The following is a 21,929-nucleotide window of genomic DNA, read 5'->3' as shown; positions in this document are numbered from 1 at the left end:
GGGCTTGTTGCCTGCCCCATAAACCCCGGTGTACGCACAGGTAGTGCCTTGCAGGGTCTGCTCTGGCCCCCACGGCGCTTTTCCGTGGCCGGCCAAGGACAACGCCACAGGGCAACATCGCAGTTCCTCCTCCACGCAGAGCTGCTGGCTGCAGCCGTGAGGCCACATTCCTGGGTCATGATCCGTATCGATCCTCCAGGAGCCAGTTCCTGCCTGCCAGAGAGGCACGGAAGAAGAGGAAAAGGAGGAAGGCACTGACCCCTTACTGGGGCTGGGGGAAGGGAGTCGCAGAGGGGCTGTAGGAGCTTCAAATTCAGTAACTCGGGCTGTTGCTGCCCCAGCAGTTGGGGTGTTCCCAGGTTAACAGAGATAGCCCCTGTCCCTCGCCTTCCTGGCCATGGTTGTGGTTGGTGTTTAGCAGCAGAGGGGGAGGAAAACCACACGCCCAGCAATATGACACGCTGTAATATACAACGTGACCCCCCCTGACTTCCTTCCCGTGGCCTCTCCGAGCCCGGCTGCAGGAGCGGGTCACCTCCCTGCCTGTGGGGATGAAGGGAAGCGACACTCCCCTGCTCGCCTTTCCTGAGCCGGTGTGGGGAGGGGGCCAGAAAAATACCTCCTTACGGCTGGCACATCGTTGGCGTTACACCACTCTGGGCCCCTGCCCCTCGCAGCCAGCGGAGAGGAGCTGACCCAGTTGTGTCAGCACGAGACGGGCTCGGGCTGCGATAGGAATGGGGTGGCAGCAGGGATGTACGGGGCTGTTCATCCTCTCAGGGGAATCACTCGCTGAAATGAATTTGGATTAATTTGTTTCCAGTGATGACTGGATGGGCAGGAGCATCAGTGAAAGCACCCTTGTGCTGGGAGCACACTGAGCGCTGGTTTGATAGTTGGAGCATAAAGCAGAGACCTTGTCACCAAAGGCAGCGGAACCCCTCTGTCCTGGAGGGGCCACTGCTGGTGGTGGGAGGGGGCTTCAGCCTTCCCATGCACCTTCGTGCACACTGCCAGCTGCCCAGGAGCCTGGAAAACCCGCGAGCCCACGGGATGCTCATCTTTCCTTCAGCTTTCAGTCTTGCTTCCAAGCAGTGGGCTTCTCTGGTTAGCAGGCACCGGCTGCGGTGCAGGAGAAGCAGTGGCCGCAGAGAGAAGCCGAAGGCGAAGGCGGTGTCTCATGCATCCGAGAGTAATGACCTTGTCATGACAGCCAAGCGTTTGCCACCCTGGAACAAATGCAAAACAATTGTGATGATTCAATTACAGCTCCTGTTTTGAATTGCAATTTCGCTCCCTCTGTAGGTTAATTAGTAGCACAGCCCCAGGCTATCTGTGGCAAGGGTTTGCAGCAAAGCACATTAAAATTCAGCTGCATGCCGTTAATGAGCGGCAAGGTGCTTTTCCAGGCGCAGGCGTGCTTGCTTTCTTCCTTGCAGCACTCAGGTGCCTCGCTGAGAGGGAGAAGTAAATACTCTGTGGTGGTTAGGAGCGGGTCTGTGGCTGGGAAACCCCTGGCCTGGATCCCTGAGCTGCTGCAGGCTTGCTGGGTGATGCCAGTTGGGTCCCTAATGCTCCCTGTGCATTACCAGCTTGTATGGTGGGTTGTGCTGCTGTGGTTGGGTTGGAGGCGCTTTGCTGGGGGGTGCGTGGGCAGGGTCACCTGGGCAGCCAGAGAGGAGCATCAGAGCTGCCTCTCCTGCTGAGGACCTGCCCTGAACCCGTTCAAGTTGTGAAGGTCATTTCTCAGACGTAAGAGAAGAGCTGGGATGAAAAGCAGCCAGCCTGTTTCTCCAGCACATGGGGACCCTTCACCCCAGACCTCTGTGAAATTCCTGGTTTCTCACCCCAGGAGACACCCAGCAGGCCACAGAGCAGTTTTGGTGTCTATTGGACATGCCCAGTGCAGTGATCAGCTCCTGGAGAGAGCGGGAAGGAGGCAGAGGATGCCTTCCCTCCCTGCTTGTCCCTTCAGGTCAGCTTTGCCCCGGGCTGGGGGCAGCACTGACTGCCACAGGCACTGCTTACAGCCTCTGCCTCCCTGCAGGTACATCGAGAGGAAAGCATTCCTGGAGCGCGTGGATCACAGGCAGTTTGAAATAGAACGCGACATCAGACTGAGCAGTATGAAGCCCTGATGTGCCGGGTGTGGCCGCGGGGGATCCTGCACCCAGCCAGCTGCCGGCCTCCGCTGGACCACCAGAACCCATTCTCTACCCAAGACTCAGCCTGTATGTCTCAACGTACAGGTTTTTCCTTTTACTGTAATAGTTTGGGGAGGGTATTTGTCAGTGGGCAGGGGGCACTTTGAGCATTAAATGGCCCAGCAGGTGACAGGAGTGACCAGCATGATTCTGGCAGGCAGCTTTCCAAGGAGAAGAGATTGGTGGCACCCATCCTTTGTCAACCCCGGGCGCTCCTGGCAGCTGGAGGAGCCGCCAAGGCTGGGAGGGTGCTGGAGCCTGGTGAAGGCTGGGCTGGCATATTTGGTTGTGCGAGCGGAGCTGCGGGAAGGTTTCGTGGCTGCTGTGCGTGCACAAGCTGTGGGCTGGAGCCCTTCTCCCTGCTCCACCAGCCCCGCAGCGCTCCCTGCCCCTCCGCGCTGTGCTCTTGCCCGGACAAAGCCGAACTGTCTGTACTTGTTTGTGGGGTCTGATGATGCTGGGGGGGGTTAAGCAAGCCGATGAAGAAATCCTTCCTTGTTCATGCTGTCAAGAAGATGGGAGCAGCTGCAGCAGGCAGGACAGGCCAGGATCTGAGTGTTCACGTGAATAAAGTATTCCATCCCAACAGCCTTGCATGCTGGCAGCGTGGTTTGTGCGAGATGCAGAGGATAAAGAAATTAAGGGTCACATACAGTAACAAGTGTCTGACTGCCACTGTGAAAATCCCTGCTCTGAGGTGCCTGGTGTCTGCCTTGATAGCAGTCTGAGGGTCAGAGCAAGTGCTTGGATCACTTTCCTTCCACTGTACTGGGGCTGGTGGTGGGATTAAACCCAGAATTGGGGGGCAATGAGGACAAAGCAGTCCTGTAGCAGTGCTACAGGGGTAAGGAAACATGCCCCAAGGCACGGCCACGCAGGGACGTTCAGCAAGGGGAGCTGCCTGGGAGGGCAGAGCGAGGCGCCTGGGCGTGGAGCGAGTGGCCAGAGCTGGAGCTGGCAACGCACTGTCGCCTCGGCTGTCCCTTCTGGGCTGGCGTTGCCTGAGTCCGGCAGCTCCTGATGTTTGGCCCGTGCACGGCCTCGAAGCAGAGGTGCTCGCCAGCCTTCCCCCGCGGGATGCTCTGAGCCCGCTCGGCGGGGCAGCCTGTGCCGGTGCTGTGAGGGGGGGAAGGCGGCACAAGCCCCATCCTTCCTGCTAACAGGGCGAGCGATGCTGCCACTGGCCCCTTGCCCACGGCTCTGCGCACAGCCTCGGCTTTGGACTCACGTGTCAGCTGCTGAGTCAGCCCTGCTCTGTGGCCGGAGCCGAGAACAAAACACCACGTGCTCAGGGGGAGCTGCAGCCTTTGGCGCCCTGTTATGTACAGAATCAGCTGTGAGGGACCTGCTTAAACGAGCCCGAAATTGGACAAAAACAAAACAAGGAGGGTGATGACATGTTTTCATCTCCAAATGCTTCCAAGTCAGTTGCTGCTTTGGTTTTCATTGCAAAAACAACTGAAGTTGTCCAGGGCACCGTTGTGAGGAGGTTTCAGCTTGGACCTTGGCGGGGGCTGTGGTGTAAGGCGGGTGCTGCGCTGGGCGCGGGGCTGCGGTCCTGCTCGGGGCGGTGTGTGGGGCCATCCCCGGGCCCCTCTCTCCTCCCCGTGTGCTGGGCTGGGGAGGCAGTTGGGTCCTGCCCTGCTTCCAGGGGCCCTCCCAGCAGGGACCCCGAGGCAACCCCAGCTTGTTTTGCAGCGGGGCCTCGCTGATGGCACAGCAGCTCAGCCAGGGCGGCCGCGAGCGGGGCTGGGAGGGCTGGGCCCACTCTAGCACGGAGCAGGCGGCCGGGGAAATGATTTGCCTTTTGCTGCACTTTGCTCTGCTGGGGCTGAGGAAGAGAGGAGAGGATATTGGGGATCTTCTCTCCCCTGTGGCCCCTCAGGACTGTGGTCCTGGGGCCTCACACGCTGGATGGAGGTGGGGAAGGGCTCTATCACCCCCACACAGGCCGAGTCCTCATGGCGTCTGGCTCCCCGGGGACTGCCGACCGAAATCTTTGCCACAGCACAGGCACCCCGGGTGCTGCCTGCCCTGTCAGAACCCCAGTGCGGCTGCATTTTAGGGCTCGTTCTGCTCCAGCAGCTTGGCAGCATCCTGGGGTGAAAAGTAGGTTAGAAATGGAAGATAATTCTGTGCATTGTATTATGAGCAAGAGCTGAATGGAGATGCAACCTTTGGAGGTCCCGAAGGCCAGAGGCACCAACCCCAGCCCTGCTCTTAAAAGCCTTAAAGAGCTCCAGGCTGTGTTCAGAGAGAGCCTTGCAGCAGCATCGGCTCATGGCTTTGGATTTACACACTAATGGTGTGTTAGTGGGATCCGGCCAGCACAGCCTCCACTGGCATGCTGGTGAACTGGGAAAATCAGTGACCCCCAGTTTATGGGATCCTGCCTGCCAGCCTCAGCTCTGCTCTCCACAGACTCTCCAGCCTCTCTTCTCCAGGGTTTTTCCTTCCCTTCAGCTGAGCAAACGTGGAAAATTTTGAAATCTTGGAAGCAACCTGACCTGCTGGAAAAGTGCGGTTTAACAGCGGTGGCCGAGAGCCTCGGCTCCTCTCCGCTGGGCTCCCCAGCTGGCGGCAGCGTGGCGTGCCCGGCTCGGCTCGAGGATGCCGGGCTGCAGTGCCAGCTCCCGGCCCGGCAAGCTGGGACGGGCTCGGCGGGACGGCCGGGAGGCAGCCTCCGGCCTGGGGCTGATTCCTGGCTTCCTCCATGCGTGCTCCCAAGCGTCCCGCGTTTTTGCTTGGTTGGATCATGTATTCCTCGCCTCTCTTTCCTGAAGACGAGGAGTGATTTACAGGTCTCCAGAAAACACAGCTTGGCTGCTAAGGAAGGAAAAAAAAAAAAAAAAAAAGCCAAAACCCCGCTCTGCTTGCTATTTCCATTGCCCAGCTGCCTTCCCACGAAGGGGGGGTGGCCCCGGTACCCGCCGGCCCTCGGCATCCCCACCAGCCCTGAGCCTTCTGGAAGGAGCAAAGCTCCCAGGAAATGTGGGTGCCTCTTTCAAGACATTCCCACCTTGAGCTGTCTTCTCCAGGAAGCTCATGTATCCTCTGTGTGTTGGGACCCACCCGGGGCATTCGTTTGGGATAATTTTGGCCCTACAAGGAGTCCCTCATGGCCTGAGCGTCACCTCACCCTGAGGAGCTCCCCCTTTCCTGGCTGCCTGAAGGGGCCCCTTGTGCGGCTGGGCCCCGAACAAGGCAGCGATTGTGTCTGTGCGCCCCGATGGTCGGGGCTTCTGCCGCCGCGGCCGCGCTCCAGAGCCGCGGTAAGACCGGCTGCGTCCCACCCGCGCCTGCAGGCTCGCCTTTATGGAGCTGTTCGCTGGGGTTTGGGGAGGCCGCCCAGGGGAGGCTGTTACGGGGCTGCTGGACTTGCGGGCGGGGAGGTAACGTCGTGCATTTAAAGCTGCTTCGGTGATAGGGATGTGGGAATAAACGTCCGGCTCTTGACATGGGAGGAGGTTGAGAGCTGGCTGCCTGCGGGGTGCATCCTGTGGGCTCCAGCCAGGCCATCCCAAAGACCACGATGGGATTTGGGGCAGCTGAGCCACCACGGGGCAAAGCGTGACGGTGTGCTGTGCCGCAGCTGGCAGGTGAGAGAAGGAGGGAGCAGAGCGCGGGGCTGGCCCCTGGGGGCATCTCCCCACAGCCAGAGCCCCAGTTCCCTGCGGGGCCCTGGGAGGTGATGCTGGGGGCACCGCATCCTCTGCTCCAAGCTGCTGTTTTCAGCCTCTCCCCCCTCTTTTCCTCACAGCCGTGTCCCGTCCGGCAGCGCAGCGGGGTTTCTGACTGCAGTGGGTTCAGGACTAACGGGGAGTAACAGGGCAGCTCACAGGTCTCCCGCCCCATCCGAGTGAGGGTCCCCACCCCGGGGCAGCCTTGTGCCGGTGGCACCAGCATTTGAAGTTCAGCTGGTGGCGGTGGCACCGCCAGCCCTTCCTGCTCCCAGCAGCGAGCCCCGGCCGGGGGCGAGGATCAGCGCCAGCCCTCGCCGGGGGATGAATGGGGAGATGAACAGAGCCGCTACTGTTGGGGCAGCCCGAGGCCTGCGCTCCGCCTTGGCTCTTCTGGAGATGAGGGGGTGCCCCGCCATCCTGCTCGCTGGAAAGGCGAGCGGTCTCCCCCGCTGTCCCCTCCCCACAGCCAAAAACCGACGCAGCGCCACGGAAAGTCATGGGGATAAATCCTTGTTGTGATCCTGTTGGGTCCCATGATATTACAAGCCAAGAGAAATGTCCTCATTATTTCGAGAATATTGAAGTCTAATAAATCCCGTCCTGCCTTATAGGATTTATTTCTCCGTTCATCGCTAGGAGACTCAGTCCCGTGTAATCCTATTGCTGCTCCAGGAGGCGGGAGGCAGCTTTCTGAAGCACGGGCCCAACAGGGCTGCAGGCAGGTGCTGTGGGCAGGAGCAGGCAGCCCCATCCGGAGCTGCTGGTCCCCACTGGGGATGACTCCAGCCCCACAAATGTCCCAGTGCCACCCCCTTTCCCACGATGTCCCGCTGTCCCAGAGCTGTGCCCTGGCGTGGGTTCACCAAAACACACCCCATCCAACGGTTGGGGCATGGCTGGGCCAATGGGGCGTTAATCAGCAATTAGCCAATTAACATGGCGTGGCACGGCACAGCCTGCGCCCCCAGTCCCATGCATGCCCACCGTGCTCCCCTGAACCCCCAGTTTAGGGTCCTCCAACACCTTCCCATGCCAGGACCCAGCAGGAAAAGCCAGGAAAAGCTGGGCCCGGCCCAGACAGTCCCCCCCGCGACGTGGCGGCAGCCTGCCCGGTGCGGAGCCGGCCGTGCCTGGCTCGCTGGACGCCAGGGACTCTCCCGAAGACAATAACGGACACATGAATATGGCTGGAAATTTTGTCGCCAAAGTGTTTTCCATAGCAACCGTTGCTGGGGCAACCTGCATCCCGAGCAGCATCCATCCCGAAATGCCCAGCCCTGCGTCCGCCGGAGCCGGTGAAGAACCACCGGTGGGGCCCTCGCTGTATCCCACCGCCAGCGCCGACCCGGCTCTGAGCATCCCCAGCGCCGCAGGGCCCCCGTAACACTCCACTTTTGATCTTCTTTCTGGCACTTCCATTTTCTTAGAGGTGGGAGAAGCCGAAGGGAGACCTGTTGGTGCCTGCCACCCCTCGGGCACTCGGCTGCGGAAGCAGGGGGGCGCGGGAGCCGTTGCCAGCTCGGGGCACGCAGCAGATGCAAAAAGCGATTTTGGCTCCGATGCACCAAAAATGGCCAGTATCGAGTATCGACAGGGGACGCTTTGATCTGAGCATTGCCACGGGGAGGGGGAAAAATAGAATCCTTGCTGCTTTTAAGTACCAAAGCGGGGAGCCTGTGGCCTCTCGGCACCCGCCTGAAGCCGTGAGGTGGCAGGTTCACCCTGGGGACACTCCGGGATCCCAGGAGAGACGCTCACTGCTGGGCAGGGGGGTGCTGGCCGGGCGCGGGGTCTCTGAAGCAAACACACCGTGGCCTCGTGGGATCGGCCGTGGCAGTGGGAGAGGCGTCGGGGAGCTCAGAGCACACCCTGGGAACCCCCGCGGGGCTCAGCCCCTGCGCTGTCACCACTGTCACCGCTGCCACCAGCAAGAGGAAACCGCAGTCTTCCGGCTGCGCCTGCCAGGGTGGCTGCGGTTTGCGGGCGCGACCGCAGTCCCCACTGCCAGGTATCGCCCACCCTCGGCTGTGCCTCAGTCTCCCCGTCTGCCAGCGATGCACAGGGGAACCTGCCTCCGAGCAGGGGACGGTGTGGGGAGGTTGCCGGTGCCGGGGAACGGTGGTGGTGGCTGCCAGGGAGCAGAACAAGCCCCGCTTTTTGGGGAAGGGCGCGTGTTTGCAATCCGGCCTCGACTCCGCCGCCACAGGCCAGCATGGCCCAAAGGCAACCCCCGAGGGCGAGCGTGGCCAAGAGGAAATGCTGTGGCAAGGGAAGGCGGCCGGGAGGCACGTGCACGGGCAGCGGCGCATTCCTGGCCTGCCTCCGCAAGCGCCGCTCCGGCCCCGCGGCTCTCACGCAGACTCGCTCGCCGCCCCTCACACGCGTGTGCGCCCACGTCGCCCTTGGCGTGCTCCCTGCACGTGCGTGCGCTTCGCACGCTCGCTGGGCACCCCCACAACCTGGCTGCTCTGCCCACGCTCACACCGTGCTTCCCGCTGCCTGCGCACACCCGGCTCTTGCACGCCGCTGCGCTGGGCCACGCTCGCTTGGTGAGCAGCGTGCGTGTGTCTGCAGCTTGCACGCGTCTGTGCAGCTCGGGCACGTCCCTGCAGCTCGTGCGTGTCCTGCAGGTCCTGTGTCTCCGTGCAGCTCACACACACCCATGCAGCTTGCACGTCTGGTAGGTCACGCAGGCCCACGCAGCTTACCCTGTCCTGCAGCTCGTGCTCGCACATCCCGCAGCTCACACATCTGTGCAACTCGCACACGTGCCTCCCAGGAGGGATGGGGCGACACACACACACCCCCCCCCCCCCGCCAGCTGGGGAAGGCGAGGGGCTGCGGGGAGCAACACTGCTGCCCCCAGCCTGCGCCACCCCGCTGTGTGCACGCCCCGCCCTGGTGTGCGCTGCCCTTGCACACCCCCCCACTGCACACATCACCCCCCCGCCTTACACACCCATCACACGCTTCTACAGCCGTTGCGCCTACACCCACCCACTACATGCCCCTTGTACCCCCCCGACACCCCCCTGCGCATTACACACCCATTGCCTGCCCAGAACACCCCCCTTACACACCGGCTGCAGGCCTGTTGCACAGTTTTCACACACACATCCCCCTGCTACACACCCATTACACCCACACGTATGTGCCCGAAGTGCATTACACGCCTGTAACGCACACCCCTGCCTGCTACACCCCTGTAACGCCCCGTTACACCCCATAACCCCTCATTGCACCCCCCTCCCCTTACACACCTGTAACACTCCTCTTGCACCCCCTACCCCTTACACCCCCATGCCTCTTCCACGCCTCTCAGAGGGCCACTTACCTCCGTTACACCCTCGGTGCACACCCCCCAACATCTTTGCTGGACGCCAAATACAGCCCAGTACCCCACTCCGTGCCTGTTGCACACCCTTTGCACATCCATTACTTGCTGCACAGCCTTCGCACTCCCATTACACACCCTCTACATGTCCATTACCTGTTGCACACCCTTTGCGGGCCCGTTACCCATTGCACACCCTTTGCATTCCGATTACACACCCTTTGCGCTCCCATTACCTGTTGCACGCCCTTTGCACACTCGTTACCCTTTGCACACTCTTTGCACACCCCCATTGCATGCCCATTACCTGTTGCACACCCTTTGCACACTCGTTACCCATAGCACACCCTTTGTGCTCCCATTACCTGTTGCACGCCCTTTGCACACTTGTTACCCTTTGTACACCCTTTGCACGCCCTTCGCACACCCGTTGCCTTGGCACACCCATTACCCTTTGCGCACCCTTTGCGCACCCTTTGCACACCCCCATTGCATGCCCATTACCCATTGCACACCCTTTGTGCTCCCATTACCTGTTGCACACCCTTTGCACACTTGTTACCCTTTGTACACCCTTTGCACGCCCTTTGCACACCCGTTACCCTCTGCATGCCCTTCGCACACCCGTTGCCCTTGGCACAGCCATTCCCCGTTGCACACCCGCTGCACACCCGCTGCACGCCTGTTACCCTTGGCAGGCCCGCTACCCGCCGCCCCCCGGCCGCCCCCCCGGTGCCGGTGCCGGTGCCCCGGGCCCCGCCCCCGGGCCCCGCCCCGCCCCTCCCGCCGCGGCGCCGCCCCCCGCCGGGCGGGCGCAGCCAATGGGGGCGGGCGGGGCCGCCGGGCCCGGGCGGGCACCGCGCTATAATGATCCCTACGGCGCCGCCGCTGCCGCCGCCGCCGCGCCGCCCGCCCGCCCCGCCGCCCCCGGCCCGGCCCCGGCCCCCGGCCGACCGGCGCTAGGGCCGGAGCAGCCCCGCGGGAAGATGAACTACCTGGTGAGCGGGGCCGACCGGGGGGAGCGGCCGGGCGGGGGGAACCTCCCCCGTGGGGAGAAGGGGCACGCGTGGGCCCCCCCCCCCGGGCAGGGCGCGGGGCCGCGGGGTAACGGCTCATGGGCCTCCTCCCCCCGGCCTTTGCCCCGGGGCGGAGGAGGAGGAGGAGGAGGAGGAGGGGGAAGGCCGCAGCCCGCCCCGAGCCCGGGCAGGGCCCCCCCGGGGTGGCCGAGCCCCCTCGCGTGACCTTGGCCCAGCCCCGCCGTGCCGGGGCCGGCGCGGCCTTGGCTCCCGGTCCTCCTGCCCGGCGGCTGGCGGCGCTCCGGGCCCCCCGGGGAGACACCCCCCCCGCCGGGGCCGCGGGCCTCCCCAGGCCTCGGCACCCCTGCCAGGCAGGGGGGGTGGGCGCCGGCCGCGGGCAGGCGGGAGAGCCGGCGGGCCCCGGTCCCGCCATCCCGGGCGGTGGCGGGAGCCTGCGGCGGGCTGCGGCCTGTCCCGCCGCCGCCATGGCACCGGTAAGTCCCGGCGGGGGCCGGCGAGCTCCGGCAGGTGCCCCCGGGCACCGACGTGATGCGGCGGCGCGGCCCGTGTCCGCCACGGGGGCGGCGGGCACCGGGGGCTGGCCGGGGCCCGGGCGCGGCGGGGGCTGGCGCGGGGACGGCTCCGGTCCGGCTCCGGCTGACTCACCGCCCTGGCACTTCCTCCCCGGGGCGGCGGGAAGGGGAGGGAGAGGCGGAGGAGGTCCCCCCGAAACCGGGGAGGCGGAAGGGCCCGGCCCCTTCCTAGCACCACCTCCGGGAAGGATGGGTTGAACTCCGGCGGGGAGGGAACAGGCGGCTGGAGCGGGGACATCCAGCCGGTGGGACCCACCCCCCCCCTCCCCGGCCCGCGGGGCTCCGTCCCGGCGCTGGGCACCGCCGGGATGCCCGGCTCACCGCCGCGGCGCGGGGCTCTCTTGCAGAACGTGCTGGCCAAGGCGCTGTACGACAACGTGGCCGAGTCCCCGGACGAGCTCTCCTTCCGCAAGGGTGACATCATGACGGTGCTGGAGCGCAACACCCAGGGCCTGGACGGCTGGTGGCTCTGCTCGCTCCACGGCCGCCAGGGCATCGTCCCCGGGAACCGCCTCAAGATCCTGGTGGGGATGTACGACAAGAAGCAGCAGCAGCAGCAAGCGCCCGGCCCGGCGCAGGGACAGGCCCCCCCGCAGCCGCCGGTGCCCCAGCCGGCTCTGCCGTACCACCACCAAGGGGGCTACACCCCGCTGTCGCCCGCCTCGCAGTACACACCCATGCACCCTGCTTATGCCCCCCAAGGGGACAACGTCTACCTGATGCCGGTCCCCAGCAAGGGACAGCAGGGTCTCTACCCGGGCTCGGCGCCCACCGGACAGTTTCCGCCGGCCCCGGCGAAGCAGCCGCCCGCCTACCCGAAGCAGACGCCTCCCCACGCTTTCCCCAGCCCCGGCCAGGAGATCTACCAGGTGCCCCCCTCCCTGGGCCAGGCGGCGGAGGCGTACCCCGGGGGCTCTGCCAGCCCCCCCCAGGACGTCTACCAGGTTCCTCCCTTGGCCGGTCAGGCTCAAGACATCTACCAGGTGCCCCCATCGTTGGACATGAGGAGCTGGGAAGGGCACAAGCCCCAGGGAAAGGTAGGACGGGGGCACTGGGGGGCTGGCGGTACGGTTGTAGGGCGCTCTGTGGTCCGTGGTGGCAAGTGGGTGCCAGGGCTGCGGGGTTTGGGCTTATCTGCCTGCCAGTGTCTCTTGGAGCGGGCGCTCCTTGCGCCTGTCGTGGGGGGTGCGTGGGCATCCTTCCCCGCGTCGCTGGCAGGAGCGGACGTGCCGGGGGTGGTCCCTGCGGTGGCTGAGGTGCCCTGGTTGGTGTGGGCTCCCTGGCTTGGAGTGGCACAGCATTCAGCACTCGGGTCCTCTTGGTCTCTTGTGTGGGCTTTATCAGCGTCACCCAGGGCACGGCAGCTGCATTTGGGGAGGGCACGGGGTGCTGGTAACCCAAGAGCTGCTTGGAGATGCCCCTTGGCCGGATCCTGCAGCTATTCAGGTAGCTGTGGTACCCGGAGCGGTGCTGAGCTGTTCTCATCCCCCCGCCCGGGAGCGTGGGCAGGGGCAGGCAGCCGGTGCCACCTTGTCCTGGCTGTGCCAGAGAGCCTGCCAGCGCTTGCCGGTTGGATTTACCAGCGAGGCAAGGGTGAGCCACCATCCTGTCCCCAGCATGGGGACCCTGTCCAGGGCAGCCTAACGGCTGCATCCCAGACACCGGGCTCCTCCCGGCTCTGCCCCTTCCCTGGCACGTCATCCTGGGGAAGAGCAGCGAGGAGCTTTCAGTGTCGCCTTTTCCGGGAAGGCTTTTCTCACGCCCCTGGGAAGCAGCCGGTGAGGGAAGGGGCTGCCAAATCATGGCCAGGGCTCCTAAAAGGGGACCACTGCCCCCAGCACCGGCTGGGCAGGGTGCCACGACCCTCTGGGTTTGGTTACTTGCCGCTCTCGTGTCCCCGTGGTAGGGCAAGGTGGGCACCACGCCGCGGGCAGGGATGTGGCGTTGGCAGATCCCTGCCCGTGGCGTGGTGCCCAAATCAGCCATTCCCTCCTTCACGCCGCGGCCGTGCCGGCTGGGCTTTGTCTCTCGCCGAGGCTCGCCGCTATAAATAACCGGTGATATCATCCCCCGTCCCCGGCGTCGCCACAGAAGCGTGCACGCCCGGCCGGGGAGCGCCCTCCCGTGGGCACCGGTTTGCCCGGTGCCGGACAGTCTGGTACGGGATTTGTCACCCCTCCTCCCTCCAGCCCCATTCGCTGGGTTTTGGGGGGGTGGGATGCAGGCTGGGGGTGCTCGGCTGTGCTCACTTCATCCCATTCCTTCCTGCCAGGTGCTGGTGCCCACCCGCGTGGGGCAAGTGTACGTCTACGACTCCCCCAAGGGTGAGCAGGATGAGTACGATTTCCCTCGCCACCTCCTCTCCGCGGGCTCCCAGGAGATCTACGACGTGCCGCCTGTCCGAGGGGGGGTCCCGAGTCAGTTCAGCCAGGAGGTGAGGCTGGGCGGGGGGTGGGAGGTCTCGTTGACTCCATCCCATACCCCAGGAAATGCTCTGACACAACCTAGGTAACAAACCTGGGGAAATTACACCAAAGCTGGGCACGCTGTGGGCCTTGGGGCTGCTTCTGGCCCCTCCGTCCTTCCCAGCTGGTCCCTGGGAGGAGGTGGGTACCCACACCATCCCTGACACACTGTCCTGTGTCCCCCCCCTCCAGGTCTATGACACCCCCCCCATGGCAGTGAAGGGTCCCAACGGACAGGACCCAGGGCAGGAGATCTACGATGTGCCCCCCAGCGTGGAGAAGAACCTGCACCAAACTGTAAGTGCTGCTGGGAAGCTCCTGGCTTCTCCGTATAAGAAAGAGACATTTTTACAACAAGAACCATCATTCACTGAAACAACCTCCCCAGGGATGTGGTGGCGTCCCTGGCGCTGGAGGGTTTCAAAATGCAAGGGGATGGTGCTAGATGATCTCGTTTGGGGATGAGGTTGGACCAGATGGTCTTTGGAGGTCTCTTCCAACCTGGGCTGCTCCAGGATTTTGTGATTCCCACTCCACAGGGGACGTGGGAGGCCGGGGGTGCTGCGGCAGGGCTGTGCCGGCCTCGCTGGGGGCAGGGGCACCCCTGGGGTGCACGGCTCCATCCCAGGGCTCACCTGGGGCCGTCCTGCGTGCCCGGAGCTGGCGCTTACCTGCAGCGCAGCCTGCGCGTCCGCTCCCCGCAGCGCTGATGGTGCCTGCCGCTGCCCTTGCAGGTGTACGACGTCCCCCCCTCGGTGAGCAAGGACGTGCCGGATGGCCCAGCGCGGGAGGAGACCTATGATGTGCCCCCCGCCTTTGCCAAGCAAAAAACCTTCGACCCCTCCCGCCACCCCCTCATCCTGGCCCAGCAGGAACCCTACTTGCCAGAGGATGTCTACGACGTGCCACCGGCGGCTGGGAAAGGTGCCCCCGAGCCGCCGCTCTCCCACGAGATCTACGATGTGCCCCCCAGCCTCAAGAAGCTGGGGGGATCAGCCTTCCCCTCCCAGGAGGTGTATGACGTGCCCCGGGACCTGCACGCCCCAGGCAAGGGCTCCCTGGACACGGAGGGCGAGTACATCTATGACGTCCCGCCGCAAGTGGACCGTGAGGCCAAGGGGGCCGATGCCAAACGCCTCTCGGCCTCCAGCACGGGCAGCACCCGCAGCAACATCTCCACGTCCTCGCTGGATGTGGTGCCCGTGAAGGAGCCGGCCAAGGGAACCGGCAAGGAGTTCTCCCTGGACTTGGATGCCGCCATGGAGACACTGGCCAAGCTCCAGCACGGCGTCGGCGGCGCCGTCTCCTACCTCATGTCCTTCATCGGCGCCAACTGGCGCAGCCCCGAGCACATGGAGGCCAATGCCGCCAGCATCCGCGGGGCAGCCGAGGGCGTCCGGACAGCCCTCCGGGACCTGCTGGAGTTTGCCCGGGGGGCGGTGGGCAATGCCGCCCAGGCCTCCGACCGCTCCCTCTACGCCAAGCTCAGCAAGCAGCTGCAGAAGATGGAGGAGGTCTACCAGGCCCTGGCACGGCACGGCCAAGCGCTGGACGCTTGCCACTGGGCCCCGAGCGCCCTGGCTGGTGGCAAGCAGGGCACGGATGACTTGGAGCACTTCGTCATGCACTCGCGCGGCATCCCCGATGACACCAAGCAGTTGGCCTCCTTCCTGCACGGCAATGCCTCCCTCCTCTTCAAACGGACAAAGCCGGTGGTGGAGAGCGGTGGCCATGGGCCCCCTCACCCCTCCGACAAGGCCAGCAGCATCCAGTCGCGGCCCCTGCCCTCCCCGCCCAAGCTGCTGGCCCAGGAGTCGCCCGACGGGCCCTATGAGAACAGCGAGAGTGGCTGGATGGAGGATTACGACTACGTCCATCTCCAGGTGGGCACGGGCAGGGGGGCTGCTCCCATGGGTGGGTTTTGTGCTGGTGACTCCCTGGCCCAGGAGCATTGGGCAGTTCTGACTGGTGGTGCTTCTGCCACTCACATCTTGCTCTTACTCTCCGGCTTGAGGATGGGGGTGACCAGGGATGTCCCAGGGCAGATGGGGGCTCGCTCCTGGCAAGGCTGGTGTTGCTGACCCCCATGTCATGCCCCTTCCTTCACTGCAGGGCAAAGAGGAGTTTGAGAAGACCCAGAAGGAGCTGCTGGAGAAAGGCAACATCATCCGGCAGAGCAAGGACCAGCTGGAGCACCAGCAGGTAACAGAGCTGGGGTGGGCAGGCGCTGCTGGGCACAGCTCTTGGGGCAGGCAGCAGGGTTTTGGCTCCTGCTCCCCTTGTACCCCCAGCCACTGGTCTGGGCCACGGCCCGCTCTTGCGTGGCCATCCCCACGGTGGGTTCTGGCTCACCTCCCCATCAGCGCCTTGCTCCTGGAGAGGAGCCTGGCACGGCTGTCCTGGGGCTGGCACTGTCCCTTGCCATTTTCCTGGGGCTGGTGGCCACAGCCACCCGTGCTGGTGGCTCCAGGGAGGGGAGGGGGCACTGACTCAAAGGCCATTCTGCCTCACACCCGTCCCTCTCGCAGCTGAAGCAGTTTGAGCGGCTGGAGCAGGAGGTGACGCGCCCCATCGACAATGACCTGTCCAACTGGAGCCCCCCCCAGCACTACGGCCCGGCGCGGGGTGGCGGGGCCCTGTGTCCTGCCGACCGCCAGCTCCTCCTCTTCTACCTGGAGCAGTGCGAGGCCAACCTCACCACGCTCACCAACGCTGTCGACGCCTTCTTCACCGCCGTCAGCACCAACCAACCCCCCAAGATCTTTGTGGCCCACAGCAAGTTCGTCATCCTCAGCGCCCACAAGCTCGTCTTCATCGGGGACACGCTGTCTCGCCAGGCCAAGGCCCAGGACGTGCAGCACAAGGTGATGCACTACAGCAACCTCCTCTGCGAGATGCTCAAGGAGATCGTGGTGACCACCAAGGCGGCCGCCCTCCACTACCCTTCTCCTGCCGCCTCTAAGGACATGGTGGAGCGTGTCAAGGACCTTGCCAACAGCACACAGCAGTTCAGGATGGTGCTGGGCCAGCTGGCAGCCATGTGATGGCCCGGGGCTGCTGTCCCCTCCCCACGGCCCCCACCCTGTCCCCAGACACGCATCCCCCTCTACGGGAGCCCTCTGCCCCGTGTATGCGGACATGTACATAGAGACTCCCCCGCGCACGGGGGGGCCTGGGGCTCTGCTGGTAGAGGGGTGAGGGGCTGTGGCCATCATCCCCCTTACTCTTCTTCCTCCCTCTGGCCAGATGCCAGGATTGGATTCAGAGCTCTGGCCGTAACAAAGCAAAGCCGGGAGGTGGTTTTGTGCCTGCTCCCTCCCTGCTGTCCCCTCTCTGTACAAACCGGGCAGCTGTTCCTGGCTTGGAGACCACGGGGCCGTGTCCCCGTTCAATGGAGACAGATACATGCCTGGCAATTTGGGGCGATGCCGTGGCTGCTCCACTCATGGTGGGGTTCCCCAGCAGTCTCTGGCAGCCAGCAGGTTTTAATGGTCAGAAAACCACCCCTCACGCTGGGACAGTGGGGCAGGGATGAGGTATGCTGCCCTACTGGGGGCTGTGGATGAGTGTCCCCAGGGTGGTAAGGGGTGACGGGGGTCTAGCCTGGCGTGGGTTGTGCTACCGTACCAGCTGTAACTGAAACGCAAACCGAAATTGGTGCCTTTTGAAAACAGGGGAAGCTTCCCCTAGTTTCCAGAGCTACGGAGTCACAGCCCCCTGAAACTAAGCCCCCTGCCCCCCCAGCAGCATAAAGATTTGGCTAGAAATGCCCCTATCTCCTGGGTCTCTGTGTCTGCCTGCCAGAGGGAGGGGCTGGGGTGTCCTGTCCCCCAAAAGACAGCACATGGAGGCTGCAGGTGTAAAGGGGTTTATGGGGAGTCCCTGACCCCCAGGGAGGGCGATGGGGAGTGGCAGAGCAGTGGGGCCACCCCAGCCCTTACTCTGGGGGACTACCACTTCCCCACTGGCACTGGGGTCCCTCAGAGCACCTTGCCGGGGTTCATGAGGTTGTGGGGGTCCAGCGCAGCCTTGATGTTGCACAGGGTGTCCAGCCCCTCCTGGCCCAGCTCCTCCAGCAGCAGCGCCCGCTTCCCCAGTGCACCTCTGGGACCACAGCACCTCAGTGGAGACCCCCCAGCAGCCTTGGGACCACGGCACCCCCAGCACCTCTGGGGTGACAGCAACCCAGTCCCATGAGGACCCCAGCACCCCTGGGACCACAGCATCCCCAGCCCCATGGGCACCCATGGTACACCCCTGGGACCACGGCACACCCCAGGTGACCCCCCCCCCCCAGCACCTCTGGGGCCACAGCACCCCATGGGGACCTCAGCACCCCTGGGACCCTGGCACTGCAGACCCATGGGCTCCCCCCAGCACCCCCTGGGACTGTGGCAAACCCAGGACCACAGCACTACTGGGGCCATGGCACCCAGCACCCTTCCTACACCCCTGGGACCACAGCACCCTTGGCCCCATGGGCGCAACCAGCGCTCCCAGCATTCCCAGCCCCACTGGTGTCCCCAGCACCCCCAGTTCTGCCACCCCCAGGCCCCGGGCCCCCCCGGGTGCTGCGCCAACGCCCACGGTACCGACGGGGAACCAAAGCCCGGTGCCACGCAGGTGGCTGTTGAGGGCCTTGCGGGTGACGCCGGGCTCCACCGCCACCGAGAAGTCCTCGAGGCTCAGCTCCGCGATGGCGTCCATGCGGCTCAGGTCAAAGCAGACGCCGCCCTGGCATGGGGGCAGCGGTGTGGCTGGGCATGGCCGGGCACCGAGAGCCCCGCGCAGGGGGTGCCAGGGGGGCTGTACCTGCACGGCGTTGATGCTGCCCTCGAGGCCGGTGCCAGTGCCAAAGGGCTGCCAGCTCCTGCACCTGCCCCACCGCCTGGGGCCACACCACGGCGTCCGGGGGGGCACAGCTGGGGGCACAGGGTGGCACTGCTGCCCCACGGACCTCCCTTCCCTGACACCCTTCCCTGCTCCAGCCTCTTCCCCTCCCCATGGCCCTTCCCCTCCGCAGACCCTTCCCCTCTGCAGACCCTACCTCTCCCATGCCTCTTCCCTTCCCCTTTCCCCTTCCCCTCCCCATGGCCCCTCCCCAACCCAGGACCCTGCCTCCAGGGTCACCCCCATGTACATGGACTTGGGTCAGTGCTGCTCCTTGGGGCCCCCAACCATGGCCCTCAGGGCCTCCGCAAAGCACACAGGTGCCGCAGGGGTGGGGGTGCGGGGGGGTGAGGCCCCCATCAGGGTGAGGGTGGGAGGGTCTGGCCTGGGAGCCATAGGCCTGAAATCCTCACACACAGCTGAGGGCATGGGGCCACACCAGGACCCCTGGCTCTCAGTGTCCCCTGTCCCTCCGTGCCCCACAGGACCCTGGTGTCCCCATCCAGCCCTGCCTTGGAGCAGCAGCTCCGCCACCCCAGCACCCGCTGCAGAGCTGTAGTGGGGCCAGCACCAGGACTTTGCCCTCCCCAGCCGCTGGCATTTCTGTCCCCTCCCTCCGTCATCTGCACTGTCACCTTAAGGTGGCTCTGGCTGACAGAGCCATGGGGCTGGGACAAGTGTCCCCTCCCAGCTGAACACCCAGCACCCATGATGGGGGTTCCTGTGCCCGGCCTGGTGTCCCCACAGCTGACCAGGTGTCCCCACAGCTGACCAGGTGTCCCCACATCAGGCCACGTGCCCCCGTGCCTGGCCAGATGTCCCACTCCTTGGCCAGGTGTCCCCATGGGAGTCCACATGCTCACACACACAGCCTCATGTCCCCACGCCTGATGTGCAGCTGGGTGTCCCCACGCCTGCTCAGGTGTGGCTGCACCTGGCCACGTGCCCCTGACTCACTCAAGTGTTCCCAGGGGAGGCCACATGTCCCCAAGCCTCCTGCTCTCCTTGGCCCTGGCCCAGCCTTATCCCTAAGCTCAGCCAGGTGTCCCCTGCCTGGGCTGGGTTCCTACACTTGGCCATGAGTCCCCACACCTGTCCAGGTGCCCCTGACCCCACAGAAAGCCACATGTCCCTGTGCCTCCAGCCCTCCTGGCCAGGTGTCCCCACACCCCCTAGCCTCATGTCCCCATGCCCGGACAGGTGTCACCACACAGCCAGGTGTCCCCATGCCCACAGAAGTGTCCCCACGATCACTGTGTGCCCGGCCACGCGTCCCCCAGCTGCCCCCTGCCCCACTCCTGCCCATCCCAGTGCCACAGCGAGGAGGCAGTGTGGTTGGTGGGGGGTGACAGCATTTATTGCTGGCCTCAGTTGGCCGCCAGGATGTCGTTGACCCAGCTGCGGAGCTTGGTGACACGGGCGTAGACGCCGGGCACGTTGGTGGCGCAGGTGCTGCTGCCCCAGGAGACGATGCCCACCAGGTTCCAGACGCCGTCCTTCTCGCACACCAGCGGGCCCCCAGAGTCGCCCTGCAGGCAACGGGTGAGTGCAGGGGCCGGGGGGGAAGGGGGAGATGGGGGTCCTGGGGGGTCCGGGGGCACCTACCATGCAGGAGGAGGCACCGTTGGCGCCGGCACACACCATCACGTCAGCGATGCGGAACCCCCAGTACTGCTTGCACTGGGTGTTGGTGAGCAGGGGCAGGGCCACCTGCTGCAGCACCGGCGGCGTCTGGGAGGCTGCGGGTGAGCGGGGGGGGTCAGCACCAGTGCTGGGACCAAGATTGGGAGTGGGGACAAGTGTGGGGATGGGGATTGGGATGGGGGTGAGGAGGACGAGGGTGGAGATTGGGATGGGGTTGGAGATGAAGATGGGGAAGGGTAAGGGTTGGGAATTGGGGATGGGGATGAGGAAGAGGACAGGGATGAGGATGGGAATGGGGATGAGGATGGGGATGAGGAAGGGGACGGGGATAGGGATGGGGATGGAGATGAGGGTGGGGACGGGGATGGGGACAGGAAGGTTCGGTACCATTGGGGTCAGTGAGCCCCCAGCCAGTGGTGACACAGGTCATGCCCCCTGGGAAGTCGTCGGTGGCCTGGGGCAGGCAGACGGGGGACACGCGGTCCGACAGCTGCGCTGGGGTGGCCAGTTTGATCAGGGCGATGTCATCACGGATGGTCAGCATGTTGAACTTGGGGTTCTTGAAAACCTGCAGCAGGCGGCACCGCTCCCAGCGCCCGCACCCCAGCCAGGGCAACGGGCACTGGGGACTCCACAGGGACTGATGGGGACCCCAGGGAATGGCCCTGTGGGTCCTGGGCTCACGGGGTCCCTGGGATGCAGATCCCACCCCCGGGGCACAGGGGAGAAGGGACGCAGAAGGGACTCGTGGGGACCTGAGGGAGCAGACCCCAAGTCTTGAGCTGGAAGGGACACAGGGAGCAGATGCCAACCCCGGGGGCAGATGGTGACAGGGACACCCACAGGGACCAGGGACACCAACAGGGAGCAGACCCCAAACTCAGGGCTGATGGGGATCCTGGGGGCAAACCCGTGCCCCTGGGGCACTGGGTAATGGGGACACTCCAGGGAGCAGGGACACCAACAGGGACTCTGGGAACTTGGGACACCCTGGGGACCCGACCCGAGGGATGAGCGGGAGCAGGAACACCCCAGGGGACCCCAGTCCAGGGATGTGGGACACCCCAGGGACCCTGATCCTCAGGAAAAGGGGAAGCAGAGACCCCCTGGGGACCTGACCCGCAGGACAAGGGGGACCCAGACCCGCAGGGCTCCCCGTGGTGGCTGCGGGACCCTGCAGGCACACGGTCCCCACCCCGGTGGTACCTTCTCAATGGACAGCCTCTGCTCGTCAGGGGAGGGCGAGTCCTGGTCGTACGCACCCACCACCACGGTGTCGGTGGTCCTGGGCACAGGCAGGCACTGAGCACCGGCACAAGGATGGGGGGCCCCTGGAGACCCCGTGCCCGTTGCCCAGCCCACGCCGGCCGGTGGCAGAGCCGGTGCCTACCTGACGCCGCAGTGGGCAGCGGTGACCACCCAGTTCTCGCTGATCAGCGACCCGCCGCAGAAGTGGAAGCCATCGTAGCGCTGCCGGGGAGAGCTGCCATCAGCACCCAGCACCGCCGTCACCACGGCCGGGGTGCTCTGTGCCCGGCCCCCACCCCGGCACACACCCTGGCCCCCGACACGGCACCCACCCTGGCCTCTGGCCCCCTTCAGGCACTCACCTGGAGGGAGACCTGCCACGGCCAGGACCCCGGCACCGCCGGCTCCCCGTTGACGATGCGGTTGTAGCCGCGGATGACGGGTGTGATGGCGGGCACGCCACAGCCTGCGGGGCACAGACAGCCATGGGACGGGGGCTCCAGCTGCCCTGGCCCCGTATCCCCATACCTCCGCACCACTGCCTTCCCCCCCAAGCCCTTTGCCCACCCCACTGAGTCCCACGGCCTCACGCACTCTCCACGGGGAGGGTGGCACGGGCAGAGCCCGCGAGTGCCAGGCAGCTCAGTAGCCACAGGAGAGCCATTGCCACTTGTGAGGACAAACCCTTCCCGGGGCCCAGCACCTCTTATACCCACTGCTGGGCATGTCCCTGCTGCTGGCCTTGCTCCGGTGGCCTCGGGAGATAGCGTGGCACTCGGCACGGTGCCCCAGGCACAGTGCTAGCCCTGGCACCAGGGATGTTGTCCAACCCCTGGGTGCCACGGGGGCCTG

The 21,929-nt window shown here is 65.0% G+C and overlaps 3 protein-coding genes across 6 annotated transcripts in view; 2 read left to right on the top strand and 1 right to left on the bottom strand.

The window, feature by feature from the left end:
* The window catches only part of CFDP1 (craniofacial development protein 1), a 67,431-nt gene extending 64,637 nt beyond the window's left edge, over positions 1 to 2,794 (top strand). The window contains exon 7 of the mRNA XM_074881591.1: positions 2,048 to 2,794. Within this exon, the coding sequence (XP_074737692.1) occupies positions 2,048 to 2,138 (91 nt within the window). The 3' untranslated portion in view covers positions 2,139 to 2,794. The remainder of the gene's footprint in view (positions 1 to 2,047) is intronic.
* Positions 2,795 to 10,117: 7,323 nt separating this feature from the next.
* Positions 10,118 to 17,070, top strand: BCAR1 (BCAR1 scaffold protein, Cas family member). Of its 3 annotated transcripts, none has more exons than XM_074881717.1 (7): positions 10,118 to 10,219; positions 11,178 to 11,867; positions 13,103 to 13,264; positions 13,488 to 13,592; positions 14,030 to 15,178; positions 15,408 to 15,497; positions 15,824 to 17,070. In XM_074881717.1, exons 1-7 carry the CDS (start codon positions 10,208 to 10,210, stop codon positions 16,337 to 16,339), a joined length of 2,724 nt encoding a protein of 907 aa, XP_074737818.1. In that variant the 5' UTR covers positions 10,118 to 10,207; the 3' UTR covers positions 16,340 to 17,070. The 3 variants fall into 3 exon arrangements, with proteins under 3 accessions (XP_074737818.1, XP_074737819.1, XP_074737817.1); XM_074881718.1 differs by lacking the exon at positions 10,118 to 10,219 and adding an exon at positions 10,595 to 10,731; XM_074881716.1 differs by lacking the exon at positions 10,118 to 10,219 and having other exon boundaries at positions 11,139 to 11,867.
* A 2,482-nt stretch (positions 17,071 to 19,552) lies between these two features.
* On the bottom strand, positions 19,553 to 21,741 carry LOC141948736 (chymotrypsinogen 2-like). 2 transcript variants are annotated; one of them, XM_074881538.1, is made up of 7 exons: positions 21,672 to 21,741; positions 21,440 to 21,543; positions 21,220 to 21,299; positions 21,036 to 21,114; positions 20,217 to 20,397; positions 19,791 to 19,924; positions 19,553 to 19,714 (listed from the first exon to the last, which is right to left on the bottom strand). In XM_074881538.1, the coding sequence occupies exons 1-7, from the start codon at positions 21,739 to 21,741 to the stop codon at positions 19,553 to 19,555; spliced, it is 810 nt and encodes a 269-aa protein (XP_074737639.1). The 2 variants fall into 2 exon arrangements, with proteins under 2 accessions (XP_074737639.1, XP_074737641.1); XM_074881540.1 differs by having other exon boundaries at positions 21,693 to 21,741.
* Positions 21,742 to 21,929: the final 188 nt, after the last annotated feature.

This window comes from Strix uralensis, chromosome 12 (genome assembly GCF_047716275.1).
Source record: "Strix uralensis isolate ZFMK-TIS-50842 chromosome 12, bStrUra1, whole genome shotgun sequence".
NCBI classification, from domain to species: domain Eukaryota; kingdom Metazoa; phylum Chordata; class Aves; order Strigiformes; family Strigidae; genus Strix; species Strix uralensis.
This window is presented reverse-complemented; position numbering and strand designations above follow the sequence as displayed.